This window comes from Chlorocebus sabaeus, chromosome 20 (assembly GCF_047675955.1).
Source record: "Chlorocebus sabaeus isolate Y175 chromosome 20, mChlSab1.0.hap1, whole genome shotgun sequence".
NCBI classification, from domain to species: Eukaryota; Metazoa; Chordata; class Mammalia; order Primates; family Cercopithecidae; genus Chlorocebus; species Chlorocebus sabaeus.
Window position 1 is genome coordinate 86,157,874 of NC_132923.1, and position 22,050 is coordinate 86,179,923.

The 22,050-nt window shown below is 37.8% G+C and overlaps 1 protein-coding gene across 4 annotated transcripts in view; it reads left to right on the forward strand.

Annotated features, from left to right (window-relative positions):
- Positions 1-22,050, forward strand: part of FAF1 (Fas associated factor 1) — a 506,656-nt gene that overhangs the window by 286,452 nt on the left and 198,154 nt on the right. For all 4 annotated transcript variants that reach the window (XM_073007304.1, XM_037999795.2, XM_037999798.2 and 1 more), the window contains one exon: positions 7,885-7,971. In XM_073007304.1, coding sequence (XP_072863405.1) covers positions 7,885-7,971 — 87 coding nt within the window. The remainder of the gene's footprint in view (positions 1-7,884; positions 7,972-22,050) is intronic.

The window sequence follows — 22,050 nt, forward strand, 5'->3', positions numbered from 1 at the left end:
GCAAGAACAGAAAACCAAACACAGCATGTTCTCACTTATAGGTGGGAACTGAACAATAAGATCACCTGGACTCTGGAAGGGGAACATCACACACCGGGGCCTATTATGGGGAGGGATTGCATTGGGAGTTATACCTGATGTAAATGATGAGCTGATGGGTGCTGATGAGTTGATGGGTGCAGCACACCAACATGGCACAAGTATACATATGTAACAAACCTGCACGTTATGCATATGTACCCTAGAACTTAAAGTATTAAAAAAAAAAAAAAGAATAAATTTCTTAAAACTCTAAAGAATAGAAAAATAAGAATAAAAATTATACAGCTTGGGAAAAAAAAAAAAGGAATTGTCTTTTATCTTAAAATCCAGGTTTGACCTTTTACTAAGGATACAAATTCACGGCCAGGCCCGGTGGCTGACGCCTGTAATCCCAGCACTTTGGGAGGCTGAGCAGGCGGATCACGAGGTCAGGAGATTGAGATCATCCTGTGAATGGTGAAACCCCATCTCTACTAAAAATACAAAAAATTAGCCGGGCATGGTGGCAGGCACCTGTAGTCCCAGCTACTCGGGAGGCTGAGGCTGGAGAATGGCATGAACCTGGGAGGCGGAGCTTGCTGCTGCGATCGCGCCACTGCCCTCCAGCCTGGGCAACAGAGCGAGACTCCGTCTCAAAAAAAAAAAAGATACAAATTCATTTTAATAAATGTGTGGTTATTAGTTGTTATTTAACTAATATCTAACTTTGCAATTGTTGCTTTCACCCACACCAGACTTTTAGTATTGGAAATTATGAACATAACCATGTTACCCATGGAAGTGTTAAATCTTATCCTGGGTAGTGTTTCAGGATGGCCAAAATCCATCTCCAATTAAATACATTTAAATTAGTTTCCATATTTGATTAACTTTACTGTCATCATCCTAGTAATCTCTTAGAAAGGCAATTGTCAAATTTCTTTATAGCCAAGTAAGAGTTGAAATAAGTTTTTAAAGTATGGTACAAAGCAAAACTAAGTTACAGTTATTAAAATGAAGAATTCATTTAGAGCCAAAAGATTTTTTAAAACTGCAGAATACAGTCAGTTCAAAGCCTGATTGAAAGCAACTTCATTTTTATAGATTTCTTGAAACAGATCTTCGTTGTTTTCTGGAAAGATAGTATTTGAGAAAAAGAAATGTCTCCAGTTACTGTTTTTATGAGGAGAGAATAGCTTGGTCTTTTTAATGGTTAATGAGAAGAAGTAATAGTTAAACACTTAGAGCATTGATTTCTGATTTGAATTCTCCAACACAGGCCAGCCCTGGGGGGGGAAAAAAAGCTTGCTAATTAACATTTGATTACTGATGCCACCTTCTCATTCCCCTTGCACCATCCGGTTTCAAACGTTTTTTGTTCAGAAAGGATTTTAAGGAGGTTTTTAACTTGCATCTTAGTAAAACAAATCCATGTGCAACTGCAACGTGTATACAATAATTTTTAAAAGAGGAGAAAAAAAGGCCTTAGATATGAAGTATGTGTTCAGAACGCACTCTGAATCACTTCTGATTCAGAAGTGATTGCTTTCTTAACTATAAGCCTTTCAGAGCACCAGTGATTGCTAGGATACTGGAATTAAGCCTAGTTTGTATGCGTTATTTTGATTTAGCACACACACATACAAATACTTATTTGCTCAATGTGGTTATTTAACAGACTCTTAACCAGAACATCTGATAATGTGATGCACTGGGAGCTTAAGTTTGATATATTTAAAATTTGGTCTAAACTCAGGTTTTAATATGACCGGAGTCCTTTTTCTTCTAAGAATGATAAAAGAATGAGATGGATGGCTGTAGTTTCAGAGTACTTTTTTGTAAGGGCTGTACTATAAAGTGCCATAGTATCTTAATTCAGAAAATCCAGAAACTAAAATGCTGATTACTGAACATTTTGTTTTCATATTTTGCAATAACAAAATGTTTGATATGTGAAGAATTGTGGGCCAGATTTCAACAAATGTTAAATGTTGAGATAAATTAATAAAACTTGAAAACTATATCACTTAGTAGCATTCTGGCAAAATCATATAACCACTCTGATGACATTAGGTTGATAGAATAGTTTTCTGGGAAACCAGTATGACAGGCCTTATTTTTAAATGAGATCTCATAAGGGGAAAATATTTATTAGTGTTTTTTAAAAAGTGTAATAAAAGTAAATACTAAGACTCATCATGCAAAAAAAACCACGAAAATGCTTATTATCTTTATTTCTCATGTGAAATTACTTGCCATTTTTCTTTTTGATGTCTCTGTTATATTTATCCTATTGTTTCTCCATTTTCTAGCATTAATGATTTTAAATTTTCTCTCATTACTTCCTCGTCTTGTATATATTTAGCACCTCTTTTCTTCTACCTAGGATTAAGTCTAGTATTTTCATGAAATAATAACATTTTGGATCTTTGAAAATCAGAAATGATCATGTTTTATTCTCTTCTAAGATGGAGTACGTGAGATCTCAGAAAGGCTCCACCAATTTTTCCACAGTAACAGTTGAGCAGAATGAGGATTAGAAATCTAGTTCTCTGGCTGGGTAAGGTAGCTCGCCTGTAATTCCAGCACTTTGGTAGGCTAAGGTGGGCAGATCACGAGGTCAGGAGTTCGAGACTAGCCTGGCCAACATGGTGAAACCCTGTCTGTACTAAAAATACAAAAATTAGCCGGATGTGGTGGCACACGCCTGTAATCCCAGCTACTCAGGAGGCTGAGGCAGGAGAATCACTTGAACCCCGGAGGCAGAGTTGGCAGTGAGCCGAGAACCCACTGCACTCTGGCCTGGGCGACAGAGCAAGACTCTGTCTCAGCAAAAAAAATAAATAAATAAATAAATAAATAAATCTAGTTCTCTGCCTCAAGGTATGCTGCCACACCTCAAACTTTGTGACTTTTTTATTAGTTTGCTTTCACAAGAATAATATCTGAATGACATTTAAAATTCCCTAAAAGTTTTTCAATAGTTTGATTGATATTTAGCTCACAAGGAATGGTGTTTTATAACTGAGAATGTTATCTACTAAATTTTATATTTTTCAATTTAAATAGTTTAGAACAACTTATTTGAGACTAATCTGAGCTTCACGGTTTAGCCTTTAGCAGAGCAACTTTTCCTAAGAATTACTTTCCTAAGAAATTCTGATGAAATTTAACTAAAAAATAAAACTGAAAATTTAAATGAATCAAAAAAAAAGTTAGTGGGAGATAAATATCTTATAAAGGTACTTTTATAATTTTATACTGAGTAGGTTATAATGAAATGATCTTTTCACCAGTGCTGTGCTTAACATTGAAATTTCCACAGACATTGAGGAAGTATGAAGTTTGAAGTAGAGATTATTACTTAGTTTTTCATATTAATTATACTATATAAACAGGTGTTTATTAGCAATAACAAATAATAAGGAAACAAATCAGTAATTCTATACTATTAAAAGTTAATCTGATTTATATATTTCCTCAGTTGCAAACGACTGTCTTATCTGAAACAATATGGAAGAAATTAAACTATACCTTTAGAAAAACTTGAATGCAAATTAGAAAATCTGTTGTCAATCCAGAACTCTAGATCTAAATACAATATAGTTTGTAATGTAATTTTAATGTTCAGCTGGTAATCGAAGAATTTATTAAATTCCTTCTGAACTAATTGAAACATTTGCATAGTTTAGGAGTCTGAAATCTCATAGATTTAGAGCTTAATGTAAAACAAGAATTAAAGAGATTATGAAGGTTCAGCATGATCTTGAGCCAATGCTGATCAAAAACAAAAAATGTGTAAGATAAAAAAGCCCTTAGGAAATGTTACCCTGTGAAGTGCCACTTGTCCTTAACTGGAATTTAACACACTCTAAAGATGAAACTCCATCAGAAGCAGCACAATATTGGCAGCTGGTCATGCCAGCCACTGCAACCCAGCCTGTGTGTGTATGTTCTCTCTACTTCTTTAAAGTACTCTCAAATCCCAAGTCAATCAATTAGTGTCCTTCCTCCTGTCTTTCTCACTTCCTTGTCCTCTTTCTTTCCCTATCATCTCTTTCTCTCTGTCTCTTTACCCTCCATCTTCTCTCTCTCTTTCCTCCTTTTCCCTTTCCGCTTCTTCCTCCTCTTCTCCCTCTCCATTTCCCCTCCCTCTTTCTTCCTCTTATTTCTTCATCTTCCCTCCTCTGAAAGAACTGTGTCCTTCATCTGATCCATGATGACTTTAAATTCATCTGTATCATTTTATACAAAGCTGTATTTTATCGTTTAGGTTTCCTAGAATACTAACTTTTTTCAGAATTGTTTTTACATTTGTTTTGTGTACATTTTGGATTTCTTTCTTCTCTGCAGGATTATGATTTCAACTTTTTATTAAACATAATCATCAATAAAGAAAATGGAATTGTAATCTATTAGTAAAATCCCCACTGTTTTGATGCTTTTGCTATCTTATCACTTGTGCTTCATCCACATACTGATAACATCTACATATGTACAGCATTGGTATGCATGGAATTATTTTTGAACAACAAATTTGTTTTCAGTTAAATTGTTGTTTAGTGATTGTGATTTAGCATAAGATTCTTTTAGTTTAAACTCAGAATACTCTGTGAATTTAGCCTTTGCATTGGAACAATCAAACATTAGCCTAATATGCTTTACATGGGACTCTCTCAGCCAAGTTCTGTCTGCATTAGCCAGTTTATTCTATGACAAGTTGCTTAACAGATGTCATTCTGGGGAGAACAATGAAGCCAAATACTTGTGCAATGGCTAACATTACTCTAACTTTGATCACTTTTGTTCAGCACATCAGTCTGGCGTTGTGCTTTATACCAACATAACACTATAGCCAGGACGTGCTTTTCAGGCTTAGAATAGCAAAGGAATGTTATTCAATTTAGTGCAGTTACAGATGAGTTAATGAAAGAAGAAAATACTGTTTATTTCATAATACCTTATTGTTGTATTTTGGAATTAAGATGGAATTTAAAGAATCCCACTCCAAAGTTATTTGTTTGTATACTCATAGTATTTGTGTATACTTTACAATGCTAAAGTAGCTTTGCCGCCTTTCCAAAAGGATGTAAATATTTGTCCTGCTTTTTTTCAAAAATAACTGATAAAGTTTGTTATATCTAGATAACATAATCAAAAATAATTTCAAGAAATTATTTTAAAGTAATAATTTCTTAATTATTTTACGAAATAGTTTTAAGAAATTCTTTTGCCTTGAAGCCTAAAGACTCCTCATACTCCCTCTTCTAGCCTTCATCTTTTATTAATGTAACACTCTAGGTTTGTGGAACACTTTTCTTGTTAAGAACGCTAATGTTTAAAAATGACAAAATAATAACAGCTAGTGAAAGTGGTTAGACGTTAACCCAATTACATTTGGTTAAATTGTTGGGTTGATAATGACTGATAAAAATTTCCAAACAATGTGACCAACTATAAACAAAATATTGCATGGTAGACTAGCCATTTGCTAAGAAACTCTAAAGAAAACCTGTTTGTTTGAATTGAGTACAGATCAAGCCATTCCCAAGCTCCTCAGATCTTGTTTACTAAGTCATTTTTCCACAGGTGTGAATTAGAGGCAAAAATAGAATGAGTTCTATGTTTTTGTTTTATTTTTTGTTTCTCCTTTCCGTAGTGAACTTGTATCTCTATTTCACTGGAATGGTAACTTAGATGTGATTATGTATAAGAAAGGGTAATGTGAAAACAAAATGCTGTAATTGGACAACATGATACTTTAAGCTTCTGCATTTTTAAAACATAAATGCATGATGCTTGTTGAAGTATGAGAATCTATTGAAGTCTTTGGGTTTTGTTTTGTTTTTTGAGACAGGGTCTCACTGTGTCATCCAGAGTTCAGTGGCACAGTCATGGCTCACTGCTGCCTCGATCTGCTGGGCTCAAGGGATCTTCGCAGCTTGGCCTCCCAAAGGGTTGGGATTACAGGCGTGAGACACCATGCCTGGCCTCAAGTCTTAACATAGAACGTATGATAGGGAGCATTTCAATCCTAACTTCATTTGATACAGTAGGATAATAGTGCCATAATTAACTTGAAGAATTAGTTAAAATGGATAATCTCTCCATTGTTATGATTCGTTAATTTATTTGTGAATAAAAACTAAAATAGAAAAGAAAACCTGAAGAGAGACATATTGCTTTTTTCTTTTTTTTTTGAAACAAGGTCTTGCTGTGTCTGCCAGGTGGGAGTCCAGTGGTGTGATCATGGCTCACTGTATCCTCAACCTCTTGGACTCAAGCAGTCGTCCCACCTCAGCTTCCTGTGTAGTGGGGACTACAGGCATGAGCCACCATGCCTAGCTAATGTTAATTTTTGGTAGAAATGGGATCTCACTATGTTGCCCAGGCTCATCTTGAACTCCTGAGCTCATGTGATCCTCCTACCTTGACCTCCTAAAGTGCTGGGATTACAAGTGTGAACCACCACACCCAGTAACACTTCTTTTATTTTTATTTTTATTATTTTCTTTTGAGACAGAGTCTCACACTGTTGCCCAGGCTGGAGTGCAGTGGCACAATCTCAGCTCACTGCAACCTCTGCCTCCTGGGTTCAAGCCATTCTCCTGCCTCAGCTTTTTGAGTAGCTGGAATTACAAGCACGTGCCACCACAGCTGGCTAATTTTTGTATTTTTCATAAAGACAAGGTTTTGCTGTGTTGGCCAGGTTGGTCTTGAACTCCTGACCTCAAGTGTCCACCCACCTCGGCCTCCCAAAGTGCTAGGATTACAGGTGTGAGCAGCCACGCCCAGCCAACACTTCTTAATTACTGGCTGATGTAGAGTTTAACCTTCCAACAGTTTATTCTGATAAGTTTACCTCCTTCCCTTTCAAAGTAGAAGGTATAATGTTGCATGTTGGGAAAAGTAGTTTCTCAACTTTAATGCATTTTTTGTATTTAATTTTCAGGAAGGGCCTATAGCTCTGATGTTAGTAAATATTACATGAAATAGTTTTTAGTTTGGATTGATTTCAAAAAAATAACCTGTGCTACTTTTTTTTTTTTTTTTTTGTCGGTGGTGGGCAGATAGAGTCTCACTCTGTTGCTCACGCTGGAGTGCGATGGCGTGATCTCAGCTCACTGCCACCTCCGCCTCCTGGATGCAAATGATTCTCCTGCCTCAGTCTCCCAAGTAGCTGGGATTATAGGAGCCACCACCATGCCTGGCTAATTTTTTGTATTTTTAGTTAAAGATGGGGTTTCACCATGTTGGCCAGACTGGTCTCGAACTCTTGACCTCAGGTGATCCACCTGCCTTGGCCTCCCAAAGTCCTAAGATTACAGGTGTGAGCCACTGTACCTGGCCCTGTGCTCCTTTAATAAGAAGTTTCTATATCTTTGAAACTTACTTTAAAAATGTAAAGACAATTTTAGGTTTTTCCGCCCCTGCCCCACTTCCCTGTAATAAAACTACCCTTCACTATTCCACATAAAAACTTGAAATATGTTTTTGGTTTTGAATCATTGTACATTTTAACGATTAAATAAATTATAAAAATTCATCATTGTACTTTGCCCTTAGGGAACTGGGTGCCTGAAGTTTTCTGACTAAAAAGAAATGAAGCCAGCCAGGAGCTGAAAACAAGGGAGGAGGGATGTTTCTTAACTCTTACTTCATCTAGTCTTCATTGAGAATCTGCTTTTAAGTTTGGTTTTGTTCTTTTTTACAAAATTTTTTGACTTGGGTTTTTATAGTTTCAAATTCTTGTTTTGAATCTAGAAGAAAACAGGAAATACATTGTGTGTCTCATAAATTGATTGGAAACTATAAGTCATGTGAAAATTCTATTTTAATTGTCCTGTCTCTTTCTTTTCATAGGTAAAGAGAAATGTGTATGACCTTACAAGTATACCCGTTCGCCACCAATTGTGGGAGGGCTGGCCAACTTCTGCTACAGACGACTCAGTGAGTGACAGTCATATTTTCAGCTTTATATCCTCCTTTCTCTTTTGCCACTTTCAGTCTAATTGACTTTGATAATAAGCACAATCAAATACATTGAGTCTTCCATTGAAAGAATTATCTAGCCAGGCACGGTGGCCCACGCCTCCCAGCACTTTGGGAGGCTGAGGTGGGTGGATCACCTGAGGTCAGGAGTTTGAGACCAACCTGGCCAACATAGTGAAACCCTATCTCTACTAAAAACACAAAAATTAGCTGGGCATGGGGACAGGCACCTCTAATCCCACTACTTAGGAGGTCGAGGTTAGAGAATCACTTGAACCTGGGAGGTGAAGGTTGCAGTGGGCTGAGATTGCACCATTGCACTCCAGCTTGGGTGACAAAAGTGAAACTCCATCTCAAAAAAAAGGAAATAATTATCTAAACCAAACAATGTGAAAGTAAGAGAAGTTGTAATAATTTGAGTTCACTTTTGGAACAGATATCACAAGCCAAGCAGGTCAACGTTCTGTTGGTAATGTTACAGTATCAATGCAAGAATTTGATGCTGTTGGATTTGACTTAATTTTTTTCTTGATGAGAAGAATATATTCAGATACTACTAATGAAATGTTCAAGGCAAAAACATTTTCTTTCCTAAATTACAGATATTTCAAAATCAAGCCAATTATTGTATTTAATTTTAAAACTACCTTTTTCATAGTAGACTGACACTTAAAAGTTAATTTTTATAGTTAATATTAATAGCACTTTAATCTCAAACATACCCATAAATTTCACTACTGTAAGAAGCTGGAAGAAAATAGCCTGTCATTTTTACCCTTATTATATTTTTTATAATGATTTTCCTATTGTAAATTTTTGAAGCCTTTCCTATCTCTTGTCATTTCCACTTATTGCTCTTTTCTGTGAGAGTAAATTTCACTATATAAGGAGGCCGTCTGAAATTCAGTTGTGGCCACTTTTCCCCACAAACTTGCTTGTCTAACCAGATATCTAAGATTTTTTAAAAAGTAAAAGTGAAAATGAGAATGTTTCTGGAAATCTCAAGTTACATCTAATTTTTAAAATAAGTAGGGCTAAAAAGAAATTGGAACTTTATAAACATCTTGTAATGATCAATACTGAAATAATGATTATGCCTAAGAATTGAATTACCTTTCAATATTTTCTAGTAAATATTATATTTCTGCCTGGATAATAACTACAGTTCACTCCTCTTCCAGCACCACCACTGTATATTTTAATATAAAATAATTCTTTGTGGAAGACAGAAAAGTTTTAAGACAATTTATGTAGATGCTACTTGAATCTAATTACAATGTAAACACTATGCCTTTAGAAAATGCTTTGTGGATTATGAAATTTTAAAAATCAGAAACTTTAATAATCAGAAAATAGCAAAACCTTTATTTTTGGTCAGGCATGGTGGCTCACACCTGTAATCCCAGCACTTTGGGAGGCCGAGGCCGGTGGATCACCTGAGGTCGGGAGTTTGTTTGTTTGTTTGTTTGTTTGTTTGTTTGTTTTTGAGATGGAATCTTGCTCTGTTGCCCAGGCTGGAGTACAATGACACAATCTTGGCTCACTGCAACCTCCACCTTCTGTGTTCAAGCAGTTCTCCTGCCTCAGCCTCCCAAGTATCTGGGAGGTGCCCTCCACCATGCCCGGGTAATTTTTGTAGTTTTAATAGAGATGAAGTTTCACCATGTAGGCCAGGCTGGTTTTGAACTCCTGACCTCAAGTGACCTGCCTGCCTTGGCCTCCCAAAGTGCTGAGATTACAGGCATGAGCCACCGTGCCTGGCCAAGGTCAGGAGTTTGAAACCAGCCTGGCCAACATGGTGAAACCCTGTCTCTAATAAAAATACAAAATTAGCTGGGCGTGGTGGCTTATGCCTATAATCCCAGCTAGCTGCGGGGCTAAAGCAGGAGAATCACTTGAACCTGGAAAGGGAGGTTGCAGTGAGCCGAGATTGTGCCATTGCACTCCACTGGGCAACAAGAGCAAAACTCCATCTGAAAAACAAAAACAAAAGCCCCTTTATTTTTAATAAACATTTCCAGAAAAAAACTCTTTAGGTTTAGGTACTAAATTTGTTTCTAAAAAACTGATTTCAGCATTGATATTATAGTATATAATTAGAATTATTGGCTGGTCATCTACGGTTAAGGATAGGGATGTGTTTGTGGTTTTCTTCTGGTTTTTCTTTGTTGTTGTTTTTCTTGCTTAAGTGAGAAATTTGATAGAGAATGTGCTACATTTATTTTTACAAAAATAAAAGAGTAATGTTCATACATGATGGTCTACTGTTTACCTGAGGAGGCATTAAAAAAACAGAAATGTTCTTAGTATTATCTAATAAGTTATTCCAAGAAATAGTAATATTATAGAAGAAATAATTATATATATAGAAGAAATAGAAGAAAATAATTAAGACCTGAGCATATCATTAAATTCTCTGAGCTTTAATTTTCTCATTAATTTGCAGAACTATTATGAAGATAAGTGATAATATAAATACAGTACCTGGCTCATAGTAGACACTCAATAAATGAGTCAACATTATAATTAAGATAACTCCAAAAAAAGTGATCATAATTGCAGATTACAATTACAGGCAAGAATTGACTGATTTAAAGAAATGAAGTGGTGTCTGAGACTTGCTTCAGAATAACCCATGCGTGGCACAGTGAGTGAGGATAGAGCTAATTTAGATTAGGCATCTGTCACTCATTGTTGAATCTGGATGATATGTATATTGGGTTTATTATACTGTTCTCTCAACCTTTGTATATGTTTGAAAATTTTCATAATACAAAGTTTAAAGCAAAAATAATTGTCTTGTTTAAGAGCAGGGACATAAGATAATAGAGAAACTCTGGAAATGTGAGGCTTCACAGGGTTGAAAAAGCCAACTGCTTTTGCACCCCACCCTTTTAGAAACCAGAAATTGGCTTATCAGGTACAAGTTCCAAGAGTGGTAGGCAAAGTTGATGAAATATGATCAATTCTTCTGCCTGTAAAATAGTGCCTTATACATTTTAGGTGCTAATTCATTGAATTGAGTTGGCATGGTCTTTTATGAGATCCATGTTTTAATGGTTTTTATAACATTTAATTTTTTGCCAAAGAGTTGTCATGCAGTCTAATTACTATAGGAAAATATGGAAAGCAGCTAAAACTGTTTGTTTCCAAGACTGTAATACTACTTGGTGCTCTTAAGTCACAGCAAACACAAGAGGGAATCCCTATTAAGAGGCTTGATTCTTTTAGCCTCATTATTCCCATTTGCACCTTGTCCCAGAACCTGTGAAGTGGTGCCTGCCCACACCTCCCCAGAGCAAATGTTGCTGCATTGGCAGGATGTTGCCTTGAGCTTGCATGATTTGATACAACAAAGATGTTTAGGGCCAAGCTGCTTTTAACTGATGCCACAGCAGATTCACTAGCTCCAGTGCTTGAATTTAGCCAAAAATGGCTTATAACCAGTATTCTGAGGATATCATGGCCAAATAATATGTCATAAAACCTCTTTCATTAGGAGTATAAAAACTCATAATGCTGGTACTTGTAGTCTGTATTTGTTGCAGGCAGTGGTGTTTTTATACTTATTGAAATCATTCAAGTGGAGGCATCTGCTACAAAACAAAATAGTCCTCAGATTAGGGCATGAATTGGGTACAGCTGAGAAATGTCAGCTGTGTAAACAGCCTGAAATGTGTTACCAACAAAAATATAATTAATTTCTTTCCAAGACAGTGTGCCATAACTTAATACTTAGAATGGTTTAACTTTCAGAGAAAGCACCTGAACATTTGCTTCCTAGTGCCAGAGTAGAGGATTGATTATAAAGGTCATTAAAAGTGAGGTCATTTTGTACTTTTATTGCTCAGTTGAAGAAATTTGTGTAACTTTGAATATAGGTAGCCTTAGATATCATTGGCTTCTATGAATTTATGAAAATACTGTAGATCAAGAAATTAATGGATTTGGGGTGATGAAAATATTCTAAAAATTAGATTATGGTAAAGGTCGCACATCTCTAAAGTTTTAAACAATCATTGAATATTTAAAATGAGTGAATTTTATGGCATATAAATTATGCCTCAGTGAAGCTATTTTTTTAAAAAAAAGAGTTAATTAACTAGATTAAAATACTTTTTCACTTACATTTTTATCCTGCATGAGAAATACTTTGCAAAAACACAAGAGATGTTTCGTTCAGTATACTTCTCATTAACCTTTGACTCACCCAACAGGACAAAGAAATAGACTTCTTATAATCAATTCTTTTATAATCTTGAGTCTCTTATGAACCTAATAGACTTCAGTCTTGGGCATTTTCAGGCTACTCAGTGAAGTCAACAATCATTTACAACATTGTTGCCCACCTCCCTTCAGAGTTAACATATTTTCTTTGCTTGTGGTCATACTCTAATAGGGTGTGGAATACTGTATGAATTGTCAGTAAACTCCATTGCTTTTGTACTCTTTCATCAGAAAAATAGCTATCTAAAGCTTCACCAGTAGGAAAATGTTTTCATGTTGTGACAGTTCAGCTGTGAGAACAAGGAGTTACAAGTAGGCAAAATCTCATTTTACACTTTAACAAGGAAACTCTTGGTTTCTAGAGAGGAGAAATAATTTTAACACCGTGAATTATGTTTAGACAGCTTATTACAGTGCAGTCAATATGAATACGTGTAGTTCTTTTTAAATTCCTGGATTTAATAATGCTTACACAAAGAAAACTCTTTCAGTTTTTTTTTGTTTGTTTTTATTTTTATTTTTATATATTTTTTTGACAGTCTCTCTGTCACCTAGGGTGGAGTGTAGTGGTGAGAGCTCAGCTGACTGCAACCTCTGCCTCCCAGGTTCAAGTGATTCTTATGCCTCATCCTACCAAGTAGCTGGGATTACAGGTGTGTACCACCATGCCCAGCTAATTTTTGTATTTTTAATAGAGACATGGTTTCGCCATGTTGGCCAGGCTGGTCTCGAACTCTTGGCCTCAAGTGATCCACCCGCCTCGGCTTCCCAAAGTGCTGGGATTACAAGCGTAAGCCACTGTGCCCAGCCAACTCTTTCAGTTTTAATACTTTTTTTTTTGAGACGGAGTTTTGCTCTTGTTGCCCAGGCTGGAGTGCAATGGCGCGATCTTGGCTCACCGCAACCTCCGCCTTCCAGATACAAATGATTCTCCTGCCTCAGCCTCCCAAGCTGCTGGGTTTACAGGCATGCGCCACAACGCCCGGCTAATTTTGTATTTTTAGTAGATACGGGGTTTCTCCATGTTGGTCAGGCTGGTCTCGAACTCCCGACCTCAGGTGATCCACCCGCCACAGCCTCCCAAAGTGCTGGAATTACAGGCATGAGCCACTGTGCCCAGCTTTTTATTTATTGTGCTTTTTTTTTTTTCTGTCTCTCTCTTTCCCTCTTTCTCAATCTCTCTCTCTTTTTTTTTGGACGGAGTCTCACTCTCTTACCCCCATTCTATGGCATGGTCTTGGCTCACTGCAACCTCCACCTCCTGGATTCAAGCAATTGTCCCTCCTCAGCCTCTCGAGTAACTAGGACTACAGGCGCATGCCATCATACCCAGCTAATTTTTTTTTTTTTTTTGTATTTTTAGTAGAAACAGGGTTTCATAAGTTGGCCAGGCTGTTCTTGAACTCCTGACCTTGTGATCCACCTGCCTCGGCCTGCCAAAGTGCTGGGATTACAGGTGTGAGGCACCACGCCTGGCCTTTTCTTTCATGATTACTAATGGTCTTCTGTATTTCTGTCATTGGCCACAAAATATTCACTCAGAATTTTAGAAACTAGGAATTTTAGAATCAAAGCTCTTTGGGCATGTGTTAGGATTCAGAAAGCTAGTTATTAAATATTTTCACATTGAGAATGTGAGATAACTTACAAGTAAAACCATTACAGTGGCTTTTGTATAAAATAAAAAGAACTGGGCACAATGGCTCACGCCTGTAATCCAGCACTTTGGTAGGCCAAGATGGGTGGATCACCTGAGATTTGGAGTTCAAGACCATCCTGACCAACATGGAGAAACCCCGTCTCCGCTAAAAATACAGAATTAGCTGGGTGTGTGGCGCATGCCTGTAATCCCAGCTACTTGTGAGGCTGAGGCAAGAGAATCATTTGAACCCGGAAGGCGGAGGTTGCAGTGAGTCGAGATTGCGCCATTGCACTCCAGCCTGGGCAACAAGAGCAAAACTCTGTCTCAAAAATAAAAAAATAAAATAAAATAATTAAAAATTAAAATAAATAAATACATAAAATAAAAACTACACACAGCCCTCTCCCCACTGCACTCTTAAACAGAAATGAATCTGAAGGCTGGGCACAGTGGCTCACACTGTAATCCCAGCACTTTGGGAGGCTGAAGCAGGCGGATCACCAGGTCAGGAGTTCGAGACCAGTCTGGCCAACGTGTTGAAACCCTGTCTCTACTAAAGATACAAACAATTAGGGCCAAGTCCCCTAACTTTTGAGATGGAGTTTCGCTCTTGTTACCCAGGCTGCAGTGCAGTGACACGATCTCGGCTCACCGCAACCTCTGCCTCCCGGGTTCAAGTGATTCTTCTGCCTCAGCTTCCCGGGTAGCTGGGATTACAGGCATGTGCCACCACACCCAGCTGATTTTATATTTTTAGTTGAGCCAGGGTTTCTCCATGTTGGTCAGGCTGGTCTTGAACCCCCGACCTCAGGTGATCCGCCTGCCTCAACTTCCCAAAGTGCTGGGATTACAGGCATGAGCCACCTCACCCAGCCAAAATTAATATTTCTAAAGTACAACATGAATCACATTCAGCCTTGCTTACTTATTTTCAATGGTTCGTTTATGCTGGCATTCAAAACCCTTCATTCTTTAGTCTGAAACTTCCCTTCCAGGTTTGTTTTCCCATACAGGCTCTGAGTAAATACTTGATAAATATTTGTTGAATGAATGATTGAATATTACACCATATGTGTCTCAGCTTTAGCTAAATACTTATCTTACTATTTTTCAAATATAGTTGGTACTCTCCCACTCTGTCATTTAATCATACTCTTCCTTCCACCTAGAATACCTACAATTACCTCCTTCCTTGAAGACCTTTTATTTTTTATTTATTTATTTTTTTTGAGATGAAGTTTCACTCTTGTCACCCAGGCTGGAGTGCAATAGCGCGATCTCCGCTCACTGCAACCTCCGTCTCCTGGGTTCGAGCGATTCTTCTACCTCAGACTCCTGATAGCTGGGATTACAGGTGTGTGCCACCATGCCTAGCTAATTTTTGTATTATTAGTAGAGATGGGGTTTCACTATGTGGGCCAGGCAGGTCTCTAACTCCTGACCTCAGGTTATCCACCCACCTCGGCCTCCCAAAGTGCCAGGATTAGAGGCATGAGCCACCGTGCCCAGCCAAGACCTTTCTTTAAGAAACCCTGCCTATGTCCTTCTTCCCATGCTACCTTCTCCAACCCTCTTAGAAATTCATTTATAGTTCTCTTCTTCTGCTTAGTTTTTTTCACTTTTTTCTTTCTTCGTTCTTTGTTTCCTTCATTTCTCCCTTCCTTCCTCCTCTCTGGCTTCATCTGAGTCACCACAAGCAACTTAATGTCTGTGGATCGCAGTCTCTGTAACTGTCGAACAATAACTTGTAGAGTTATTGTGAAGATTAAAGAGTCAGTAGTTAACAAGAATAGTTACTGCTAGGTTTATTTTAAAGATTGAAGTAGTATGTACTAGAAAGAATGCCTTAACATGGTTAACTTTTGGCTATTATAGTTTTTTATTTATTGTTTTAATCTATCCATTCACTTGACATTTGTGGAACAACTCTGTTAAAAGAAAACTTCAGACAAATTAAATTTAACGGAATTTAATTGAACAAGAAAAAAAATGATTTGCAAATTGGGCAGCCCCCATATTCATAGCAGATTCAGAGAGAATCCAGGAATGCCTCGTGGTTAGAACAAATTTATAGACAAAAAAGGAAAGTGACGTACAGAAAGAAGCGAGGTACAGAAACAGCTGTATTGGTTACAGGTTGGCGTTTGCCTTATTTGGACACAGTTTGAACATTCAGCAGTGTATCAGTGGTTGAAGTATGGCTGCTGAGATTGGCCAAGACTCAACTATTATTATAGGCATTTCTTCATAAGTTAGGTTTTCAGTCTTGTCTACCTATTAAGTTAGGTTGGTCTTCCTCCACTAGGACTCAAATGTAGAAGTACGGAGCCCTAGGCTGGGCATGGTGGCTCATGCCTGTACTCCCAGCAGTTTGGGAGGCCGAGCCAGGTGGATTGCTTGAGACCAGGAGTTTGAGACCAGACTGGCCAAATTGGCGAAACCCTGTCTCTACTGAAAATACAAAAAAAATTAGCCGGGCGTGGTGGCTTACACATGTGATCCCAGCTACTCAGGAGGCTGAGACACAAGAATTGCTTGAACCCGGGAAGCAGAGGTTGCAGTGAGCCAAGAGCGTGCCACTGTACTCCAGCCTGGGTGGCAGAGTGAGATTATGTCTCAAAAGAAAGAAGAAGAAGTACAGAGTCCTTCTCAGATCATATATTTAGTTCGCTTTAACAACTCTTATAGGCCAGTAACTGTGCTGGCCCTTAAAGTTGCAATGATAAGATCTTGCTTCTCAGAGATTGATGAGTTTAGTGGGAAACATATGTATGTAAACAATGACAACTGAAGTATACAAATGCAATGGGATCATAGAAGAGGGAACAACCAATTTTGCTTACAGTTAGTGGTAGTGAAAAAATGACTTCTCAGAGAAAGGGACATTTGATTATGTTTTAATTTGTATACTTATATTCCTCCTTTTGCAAATTATAAGCATTAGAAGTAAGAACTCTCTTCACATTTATATCAAACATAGTGTTTTACGCATTTATTTAAATTGCATTCATTTATTTAAATAGTTCAGTGCTCCACAAAGTTGACCTCTGTGGCAATAAACAACTAAAGGATCGATTTGTGAGTATAGTAACTGGATAAACATTTTGAGAATCATTTATTTCTAATAAAAATTAAATTATCAAAACTAAGCATTTTATAGCAGCAAGTAGAATAACAGATTTAAGAGTGTGCAGAGCTACATTGTGAGCCGATTTTTACCAATGTGTGTGTGTGTGTATGTGTATTGGTGGGAGGGAGAGGAAATGGAGGTGGGGGAGAATGCAAGTGAGCAGACCAGTCCAAGTTTATTGAATCCTAGCATTACTATTATTTATATGTTACTTAATGTTTGAGCTTCTGTTTCTTTATCTATAAAATGGAGATGATATTAACACACTTGAAAGCCTATTGTGAAGATTACATGGGTTAACATATTATTAAGTTGGACATATTATGAAGTTGCCATTTTTTAGGGACAAAAATGGTTGCAGATTAGAAGTTTCATATGATTATATCTAATATGTAAAGCACATAATATAGTGCAGGGGTTGACAGTAATGACTGTGAGCCCAAATCTCACTTAGCATCTGTTTTTGTCAATAATGTTTTCTTGGGACACATTCACATCGATTTCTTTTTTTTTCCTTTTTTTTTTTTTTTTTCTTTTTTTAGACGGAGTCTCGCTCTGTTGCCTAGGCTGGAGTGCAGTGGCACGATCTCGGCTTACCGCAACTTCCACCTCCTGGGTTCAAGAGATTCTCCTGCCTCAGCCTCCCGAGTAGCTGGGACTACAGGCAGGTGCCACCATGTCTGGCTAATTTTTGTATTTTTAGTAGAGATGGGATTTTGCCATGTTGGCGAGGCTAGTCTCAAACTCCTGACCTCAGGTTCTCCCCACCTTTGGCCTCCCAAAGTGCTGGGATTATAGGCATGAGCCATAGTGCCTGGCCACACTGATTTCTTAAAGTACTGTGCCACAGCTGCTGTCACACTATAAGCAGGGATGTATAGTTGCAAACAAAGACCATATGGCCCACAAAACCTGAAATATCTACTGTCTGACTCTTTACAGAGAAAGTTTGCCTACCCCTGGTGTAATGTCTGGCATTTAGTAGGCATTCAACAAACATTAACTCTCTTTCCCTTGAGTAAGCACCTTCTTTATATTGCATACACATGCAGAATCAGAAGCATTCTTTGAATAGCTTCAGGGTCATCTTATGCTATTTAAATTACTTTGTTAGCCTGTCCTAGGGCAGACAGATTCAGGCAATCTTTGGACATTTTCACTGACTTTTTCTTTATTTGGGAAGGTCATGGATAATGTTGCTTCTGATGGTGGTGAGACTCAGTAGCTTCAGAGGGTTCATTGCCCTTGTCAACATATAGAGTCTTTTGCAAATAACACAGGCAAAGACTAAACAGATGGAAAGAACAGCTTTGAAAGCAGTAGAAGAAAGTTTGGGCTTAAAAGGAAAGAAAAGTTGTGAAATGAATTCTATTCTGAACAAGAGTGAGAAGTTTGGGAGTGTGAATGAAGCACTCAAGGGAAATGTTTACTCAGTAAATATGAAGAAGAACACATGGAAGCAACACATTCCCCCAGTTGGAAACCTATAAGCACTGAGACCTAATGCTGTGGGTCGTGATTTCAGTTTATTAAGATCCCAAACCTATAGACTGCTGCTTCTGCCCATGAAGGGTAAATGCTTTGGGATTTTCCTTCACTCTGTAAACAACTACAAGACAGGATAAAATACATGAAACAACCGTTTTCAGATATTAGCCAACAGGACTCTGAAGAAGGAAACAAGAGTCCTATGAGAGTCTTAAATTCTGCCTGGAGGCAACTTCTGGATCCCATAGCAGGGAAGGGAAAGTAGAACAGAACTTGATGATTCCGCTGAGTTGAAGGGACAGAGATTGGAGTTTGGGGAGGCTCCAACAGCTAAATTTTGCAAAGCAGACTACCAGTAGAGAAAAATCTCCAGAAATCTGCATGTTCCCCAAGTCTTTAGCTGAATACCAGTCTCTGTGCATGCATAGGGTAAAATTTCAGGAGGCTAGGCAAAGAGAAATTGTTTGGAAAAAGAACAGTTAACTTGGATCTATAAGGTAAACAATCCCCAGACTTTACACAAAACTAAAACTATTTCAAGTTTCTTCCAGCTATACATTGTAGAGACACCTCAGTGAATACACAGGGCATTCAGTAGCTATCTTCAGAAGAGTTATCCACTCCACTCCATTAAGTGGAGTGGATAAATTGGCCCTAGAGTGAAGGCTACTCTAGGACTTTTTAAAAGCTTAAAAACAAGGCTCAATAAGGAATAAGCTGATTAATAGGTAACTGCCTCTAAAAACAAAGTACAGCATCCAATTAAAAGTTACTGCACATACAAACAAGCCAGAAAATCTGACCCATAACCAGAAAAGAAGTCAGTAAAAAGAAACAGACATGGAAGTTACTTAGATAATGAAATTGGCAGACATGCACTTTAAAGTAGCTTTTATAAATGCTATGAATGTGCTCAAGGACTTAAGTGAAAACATAAGCGGAAATAATAAAATATATAAAAGAGAACAAAGTATCACGACAAGGTGGGAGTTGGGGCGGCGATGGCTCATGCCTGTAATCCTAGCACTTTGGGAAGCTGAGGCAGGAGGATGACTTGAGCTCAGGAGTTTTGAGACCAGCCTGGCCAACATGGTGAAACCCCAGCTGTACTAAAAGTACAAAAATTAGCCAGGCATCGTGGTGCATGCTTGTAGTCCCAACTACTCAGGGCACTGAGGCAGGAGAATTGCTTGAATCTGGGAGGCGGAGGTTGCTGTGAGCTGAGATAGTGCCACTGCACTCCAGCCTGGGCAACAGAGTGAGACTGTGTCTCAAATAAAAGAATTTTTTTTTTTTTTTTTTTTTTTTTTAAGGACAAAGTAACACTTCTAGAGATAAATAATATAGTATCTGAAGTACAAATTTTACTGGATGGGATAAATAACAACTTAGACAACGCCCAAGAAAAGATCAGTGAATTTAAAGATACAGCAATAGAAACTGTCTAAACTGAAGCACAGAGAGAAAAAAGAGTGAATGAACAAAGTATCAGTGACCTCTGGGACAAAAATCAGGCTTCAAACATACCTACAAGTGGAGTTGTAGAAGGCGAAGAAAGATGGAGGGAAGAGGTCAAAAAAAAAAAAAAAAAAAAATTGAAGACATAGGCTGAGCATGGTGGCTCATGCCTGTAATCCCAGCACTTTGGGAGGCCGAGGCGGGCAGATCACAAGGTCAGGAGTTCGAGACCAGCCTGGCCAACATGGTGAAACCCCATCTCTACTAAAAATACAAAAATTAGCCTGGCATGGTGGCACACACTTGTAATCCTAGCTACTCAGGGGGCTGAGGCAGGAGAATTTACTTGAACCAGGAGGCGGAGGTTGCAGTAAGCTGAGATCATGCCACTGCACTCCAGCCTGGGCAACAAAGCGAGACTCCATCTCAGAAAAAAGAATAAAAAAGAAAAAAAATTGAAGAAATAGTGGCTGAATTTTTTTATCATATTTATGAAAACTATAAACCCATCAATCCAAAAAGTACAATGAACTCAAAGAAGGATATACAAAGAATTTCACACCTAAAGTGTGTCCTAATTAAATTGCTGAAAAGCAGTGAAAAAGAGAAATATATCAAAACAGAATTTTTAAAAATTCATCACACACAGGGGAACAAATATAGAATCTTTAGATTTCTCTTTAGAAAAAATGCAAGCCAAACTAGGTACAATGCTTCCTGCCTGTAATCCCAGCTACCCAGGAAGCTCTGGTGAGAAGCTGGGAGTTCATCACCAGCTTGGGCAACATAGCAATACCCTGGCTCTATTAAGGAAAAAAAAGAAGCAGTGCAAGCCAGAAGACAATGGAAAGACATTTTTAAGGGGGCTGAAAGATTTTTTAAAATTTCAAATCAGAATTTTATATTCAGTGAAAATAATCTTTCAAAACCGAAAGTAAGGCTGGGCTTGGTGGCTATGTCCTGTAATCCTCAGGACTTTGGAAGGCCGAGATGGGAGGAGCACTGCTTCCGGGAGTTTGAGACCAGACTGGGAAACAAAGTGAGACCCCCATCACTATACAAAAAATTTAAAAAAATAGCTAGACATTGGTGATACATGCCTGTAGTCCCAGCTACACAGGAGACTGAGGCAGGAGGATAGCCTGAGCCCAGGGTTTCAAAGCTGCAGTGAACCATGACCTTGCACTCCAGCCTGGGTGACAGAGTGACACCCTGTCTCAAAAATAAGAAATAAAAAGAAAAAATAAAAAACTGAAAGTAAAATAGAATTTTTCAGGTAAACAAAAACTAAGTGAATTTAGTGCCAACAAACCTGCGCTACAAGAAATATTAAAGGAAGTTCTTTAGACAAAAGGAAAACTGCCTTTTCCAGATACCAGATGGAAACTTGAATCTACAAAAAAAATGAAGATTGCCAAATAATGGTAAATATATGGTTAAATATAAAAGAGATATTTTTCCTTGTGCTTTTAATTTTTTTAAGATAATTTTTATTTTTTAATTTTTTCAAATTTAGTGTGAATTAGGAGGGTACATGTGCAGGTTTGGTACAAGGGTACATTGTGTGATGCTGAGGTTTGAGGTTGAATTGAACTCATCACCCAGGTAGTGAGCATAGTACCCTATAGGTGGTTTTTCAACCTTTGTCTCCCTCCCTCTACTTGTAGTCCCCAGTGTCTATTGCTCCCATTAAAAGATAAATTTTAGGAAAAAAATTAATAATCAATATGGAATTTTTAACATATGCAGAAGTAAAATGTTTTAACAACAGTAGGACAAAAAAACAGAATGGAAGTGTACCGTTGGTGATCCTACATTATACATAAAGTTGTATACTGTTAATCAAAGGTAATCTGTTAGGTTAATAATGCATGTTGTAAACCTTAGAGCAGCCACTAAAGAAAGAAATAAAAAGAAATATAGCTAAAAATCCATTAAAAGAAATAAAACGCAATGCTGAAAAAAGTACAAATAAAACAGTACAAAGACCGGGCGCGGTGGCTCATGCCTATAATCCCAGCACTTTGGGAGGCTGAGGTGGGCGGATCACCTGAGGTCAGGAGTTCAAGACCAGCCTGACCAACATAGTGAA